Source organism: Sarcophilus harrisii, chromosome 5 (assembly GCF_902635505.1).
Source record: "Sarcophilus harrisii chromosome 5, mSarHar1.11, whole genome shotgun sequence".
NCBI lineage: Eukaryota > Metazoa > Chordata > Mammalia > Dasyuromorphia > Dasyuridae > Sarcophilus > Sarcophilus harrisii.
The window spans coordinates 171161571-171167570 of record NC_045430.1 but is presented as its reverse complement, the minus strand read 5'-3'; the positions used below and the strand labels follow the sequence as shown (position 1 = coordinate 171167570).

General features: G+C 47.4%; 1 protein-coding gene across 1 annotated transcript in view; it reads left to right on the top strand.

The window, feature by feature from the left end:
* Positions 1-722: 722 nt before the first annotated feature.
* WASL (WASP like actin nucleation promoting factor) overlaps positions 723-6000 on the top strand; it is a 97412-nt gene continuing 92134 nt past the window's right edge. Inside the window, exon 1 of the mRNA XM_031938949.1 lies at positions 723-1425. Coding sequence (XP_031794809.1) covers positions 1291-1425 — 135 coding nt within the window. The 5' untranslated portion in view covers positions 723-1290. The remainder of the gene's footprint in view (positions 1426-6000) is intronic.

Below are 6000 nucleotides of genomic sequence, written 5' to 3'. Positions count from 1 at the left end.
GAACCAAACACATAATTCGGGTCCGTCAGCATCCGCAGTGCATAAAAATAAGCAAGATCGATTAAAGAAATTGTTGAGGCTCATTTCAAAGCATCCGGCAACTATTTTTATATTAATTCAACATTTATTAAGTGCCTTGTGGTGGTAAAGGACCTGTTTCGCCCGGGTAACGTCCCCGAAAGAGGCTGCTTAAGGAGAACTAAATGAAAACAGCGCCTCAGGCCCCCCTGCTGGATGGGAAGAGGGGCAAGGCAGCTCGCGCGGTACCGGGGCTGCCCCCTTCCGGGGCTCATCGTCGAGGGCCTGGCCTGGCCAGGCGGGAGACCACCCCGTCAGGGCTCCTGCGGCTGGCCCGGGCAGGAAGGCCGGGCGTCTCCACCCCACCTCGCAGGTCCGAGAGCGGCCTGCCTGCAGATCGCGCCGCTCCTTCCGGAGTGGGGACACAGTGGAAGAAACGCTCGGGCCCCTGCCGTTGCGAGCGACGCTGCCCGGGTGGGAAGCTAAGAGCGGGGCGGGCGCTGGTGGTGGGGACGAGCCCGTTTCCTGGGGGCTTTTCCCCCTCCGCCCCTCCTGGTGCTTCAGTCCCAGAGCAGCTGTAGCAGTGGCGGCTGGGCCCCTAAAGGAGCTAGCGGGCTCGGGAGACCAACCGACCGCCCCCACGAGAGAGGGAACCCCGAGGGCACGGCTCCACCTTCGCACTCAGAGGGGCGGAGGGCAGCGACGCGCACCGGTCGCGCTCCCACCTCGGGCGGAAGGGGAGGCGGGGCTGGGAGCCAGGAGGCGGAGCCTGCGGGGCGGGACTGGGCGGGCGGACTGGGACGAGGGGGGGGGAGGAGGAGAAAGCTTGCTCTGACTCCGGCGGCCGCGAGTTTCCGGCGCGCACCCCCGCCTCCCGTGTCCTGTGGTCTCGCCCGCCCCCGCTGCCATGTTGGATTGTGCGGCCCCTACAGCCGCCGCCGCCGCCGCCACCGTTGCCGTTGCTGCTTCCGCCGAAGAACTGGAAAAGCCAAGAGTTTAGTGCAGTCGCTAGTGCGGAGGAAGCGGACAGCAAAGCACCGGCAGCTGAAACCCCCTCTCTTTCACTTAAGCCCTCCGGGAGGTTTCCCCACCCCCGCTCGCGGACGGCTCCTCCTCGTCCTCCCTCCCCCAGAAGCTCTGCGAGATGCTGCGGCTCTGACTCCGCTCCTCCCCGCCCCTGTCACTGCGAGGGGGAGACCCACGCAGCTGCCCGGCCGCCCCGCGGCGGAGGAGGACGAGGAAGACACGGCCCCGGCCCCGGCTCCCGACACCATGAGCAACAGCCAGCCGCCGCCGCAGCAGCAGCAGCAGCCGCCGCCACCGAGAAGGGTCACCAACGTGGGCTCGCTGCTCCTCACCCCGCAAGAGAACGAGGCACTCTTCAGCTTCCTCGGCAAGAAATGCGTGGTCAGTTCCCCGAAATCGCCTCCCCTTCTGGAGTGGGAGCAGGGAGGAAGGGAGCGTCCCGGTGGCGTCGCCTCTGGCTGCTCCCCCTCAGGGCCCAGCCCGAGAGGTTGCGAGGGCTGGCGGCCGAAGTAGTGTCACCTTTCCGGGCCGTGCCCCGCCGGCGCCGCTGCCCCCTTTCCCGTCGCCTCTCCTGCTTCAAACTTTATTCTCAGGCCGCTGGGGGCGGGCGGGGAGGGGTTCCTTCTTAGCGGGAGTCTCCCCGTCCCCAGAAACCGGGCTCTTCTCTAGACTCTGCCTTCCCCCCCTTGAGCGGTCCTCAACACCATCCAAAATAGGAAAGACTCGGGGAGACCGAAGCTTAGAAATGAATGAAGTGTGCCAGGAAGCGGCTCCCCCCCTCCCCAGTCGCTTTGGGCTTTTTAGAAGAAATGCTCGGGTGCTTTAGGGTTGCAAGGCAAGCAGTTCCCCGGCTCCTTCCGTTTCTAATCGAAAGGTCTGGTTAAAGCAGGAAATGCTGCGGCCGCTCCGGCTGGGCTTGTTTCTCCTGCATTCTCACCCGGGCCTGTTCCTCCTTCCATCCCTCCCCTACCGGTGCTTGTCTTCCCCTGGAAAGCTGGGGGGGGGAGGGGGAGGCTGGTTGGGGAGGCGGGGAATGGATGCTGTTGGCCTCTCCGCCATGCGCAGTGCAAACTCGGTCTCTTACTTCTCTGCTCGGGGAAGCGGAGGGGGGCGGGAGGAACGGCTGAGCCTCGAGTCTTGGGTGGTGCCGGTGCCCCCGATGGCTCGTGGCGAGCGGGGAGTTGTGCCGCGGAAAGGGGCAAATGTGCGGCGGGGACGGAAGCATTCGTGACCTCGGCTGTCCGGCTGTCCGGGGGGGGGGGGGGGGGGGGGGGGGGGGGCGGCGGGCGGGGGGGGGGGGGGGGGGGGGGGGGGGGGGGGGGGGGGGGGTTTGGCTCCGGGGTGGGGTAGGCCTTGTCGAGCCGGGCTGCGTCTCCCTGGCTTGGGACTGGGCTGGGGGCGAGGTTACGGGACAGCTGGTTAGTCCCTCCTACCTGCGGAGTTCTGTGTGATCCGGAACAAAGCGGTCACGGCGGAAGGGAGAAAAAATGAACAGAGACCTTATCCTTCAAACGCCTTCTTTGGCAATATTAAGTTATGTTAGGCCAGGTGACACCTGTTTGTTCAAGAAATCAAGATGAGAAAATCTCAGGAATGTTATCAGATTAATTGTTAACTTCCCAGGAGTCGCCCAACTTTGTATGTCATGCTAGAGTTGTAGGTTATAGGCTAGTTCTCTGATTCAGCTTCGGATACTTGGGATTCATCTTCTAACAATTAAACTTTGAAGAAATGTTTGGCCACGGTTCTGAGGCCCAGCATAGATTTTTTTTATATGACGTGGTTTCAGTTTAGAGATTTTAAATGTGTTTACCCAGGTACACAACGCTAAAGAAAAGAGGTTTGTGACTTAAGATATTTAAAGGCTTTTTGTGACTTTTGCCTGTGTCCTTATTCTCTGCTATTGCAAATGTGAAATGCTTGTTTTATTTACACTTTTGGTTTTTTTAATGTCTGAAATTGTTAATTTGAAAAAATGTGAAATAATCATGATTAATAGAAATCAAATATAAACATTTTAAGGGAAAAGAGTAAACATTTTCATGGTGCCGACTATATGTCAGGTGCTTTTTACAAAATGACCTTTTAGGTTTGTCTTTGTTACTATTATCATCTTCATTATCCCCATATTGCATTTCAGGAAATCTTGGCAAACAAAGCTTAATCGATATGTCTAGGACCACACAGCTAAGTGAGTGACTGAAACATGATTTGAATTCACATCTTCCTAAACCTGGTCTCAGTCCTCCATCCACCAGCTGCCTGCCTCCCGGAGCATCACTTTTACAAGGACCTCTATAAGGATCCTAAAATATCACTGCTACGTGGAGATATTTAGAATTTGAAAAAAGAAATCATTTGTAACTACATAATGTTGTTATGCTTTGAATTTCATCACTTAATACATTTTCTGAATTAAAAAGCAAGTAATTTTCCATATCAAACAAGTTTAGTTTTGAAAGATAGGGAAATAACTTTTGTATACCAAGTAATTACTGTGAGATTGTCATTGCTGTTTACTGTTTGCTACTGCTTCCAATTTAAAAGAATGATTAGTTTGGAAGGACACTGAACAATAAAGAAAGGCAGTGTGTTTCAGTGGTTAAAGTAGTGAATTGTTAAATTATTCTTCATCCAAATTCTTTGTCTTGTCATTTAATATCAGAAAAGACAGGCTCTTTGCTTTTCATCTTTAATGACCCTACATTATACCTGTTTTGCATAGAATACTATTCAATTCAAGAAATATAAGATATGATATTTGCTGGGGATAAAGTTAACAAAGAGGACCGACCATCTTTGCCTTCAAAGAGCTGATATTCTGCTATCGGTAGTAAGGAGAATGATGGAGTATCAATACAGATGAGTAATGTAATTTGAGAAGGTAGAAAACCTTAATAAATGGGGTCATCGTGAAGGATAGAAGCTTTCAAAGATAATGAGGTGATGCTAGCCATGGGGGAATGACTTATACATGTGAACAATCAAAATATCGAATGATGAGTTCTCAGAACTAGCTAATATCCTGGCTTATGGGGAGCAGAGAGTGCTAGAAGGGGACAATAAATTGAGAAGTCAATGGCTAGATTTTAGAAGTCTTTAAAAGTTAGATTAAGGAGCTTTTATTTTACTCTTGTATTCTCACTGTCCTTTTAAGTAAGGGTCATTGAAGGCTTTGGTACAGAGAAAAGAACTTAAAGGTCTTAAGGTTAAAGTAAGTGAAATATTTTTGTTTTAGGGAAAATTCTATTTTAGATTGAACATGGATGATTTTTCCCCCAGTCCAAATAATGAAGTACTAAAGCAATATTAGCATTTAAACTTGTTAGAAGTCCATTGTAGTGAACAGATAATGTTCCAAGTTGTTAAGGGTATTGCTATGTTGTCAGTGGTTGATTTGATTTAAGTCTACAAACTTTGTGGAGGAGATAAATATTCATATAATATCTGAAATATGCTTTTAAGTATACTGATGTTTTTGTCCGCCTCCTAACCTGTTTTGAAAATAAGTAAGCTTATTTTTGATTAATTTTATTAAACCACTTGTTAAATTTTCTTACAAGGAAAAAAATCAAAAGATGTTCTAAAGTGGAATAACTGGCCCTTAAGTGTGAATAATACTGTTTTTGTGTAGTTTTTAGTTTTAATTTTGTTGTTGTTACTGCACTTCTTTATTTTTACTGAACCTGTGTTTTTTATTAGTACAGGGAACTCTGTGAGGAAACTCAGTCTACCAGTGCAGATAACCTACTTTATAAGTTATAGTTTCCGAGAGTTGCCTGGGGACATTGGCCATGCTTAGGACTATTTTTCCATGCTTTGGCAACCATGTAGGCTTGAATCCAAGTCTTCCCAACTTCGGACACAGCTTTCTGTCAATTTACAGCCATGCTGTTTTTCTCTGTAAAAATAAATTAAAACAAAAAATTATATAGAAAAGAATAAATTTTCTAAGTAGAGGTGAATATATAAAACCATTTACTTTTGGAACAGGACAAGCCTTGATTTGGAGCATTGAAATGGCCCTGTGAGAATATTCCATCCATCAGGATGGAATGCAACTTTTTCAGATGTTTGCTTTTATTTTTTTCTCAGTTGACTTATTTCTTCCAAGAGATTAATCTATCTTGCTTCTATTCCTCAGCGTTTGTATATCCTGGAAAATCTAGTGTGTGTGTGTGTGTGTGTGTGTGTGTGTGTGTGTGTGTGTGTGTTTTAACTTATTTATTTTATCTAATTCTTTATTGAACTTACTCAGTTAGCAGAAATGTATTCCCAGTTATCTTTAGCTTACTTTTTAAGATTATAGAGTTCAGAGCTAGAAGAGACCTTAAAGATAATCCAGTGCAAAATCCCTTCTTTCTTAGCTAAGACCCAGAGAGGTGAACTAACTCAGAGGCAGAACTGGAATTCACTTCTGATCCTCCGACCAGTTTCATTTTCCAAAACACCACAGCATAAGTGCTTGATAATAGTATGAATAAAAATTGCTGCTCCTATTCCTGACTTTCTAGTCCTTTCTACCTCTTTTAATCTTCTTTATAAACTTTATATTATATATATTTATATAAAATACTTTATAAACAAATGTGATTTCATAATTTCTATGATCAAAATGCATTAAGGACTTCTTATTGCCTCTTCAGTAACATGTATATGTTCTTTTATATTCAAAAGCCTTCCAACCCAAATTGGGTTTTTTTTTTACTCATGTTTCCATTTATTTCACTTTATCCTCCTCCAAACTGAGCTACTTAACTGTTCACTGAAAGTGTCCAGAGCTTTCTTGCTTCTGTGAGGAGGTAGGTGTGTTTAACTAGGGCTAAGAATTTAATGAGGCTTGTAGCAAACCTTAATCTTGGTTATTCTAACTCTTTCTCTCTCCTGCTAAAATAAAGTGTTGCATTTCTTCAAGTTCCTTTTTGTTTTAATCAGAATCTCTATTCCATCTGTTGA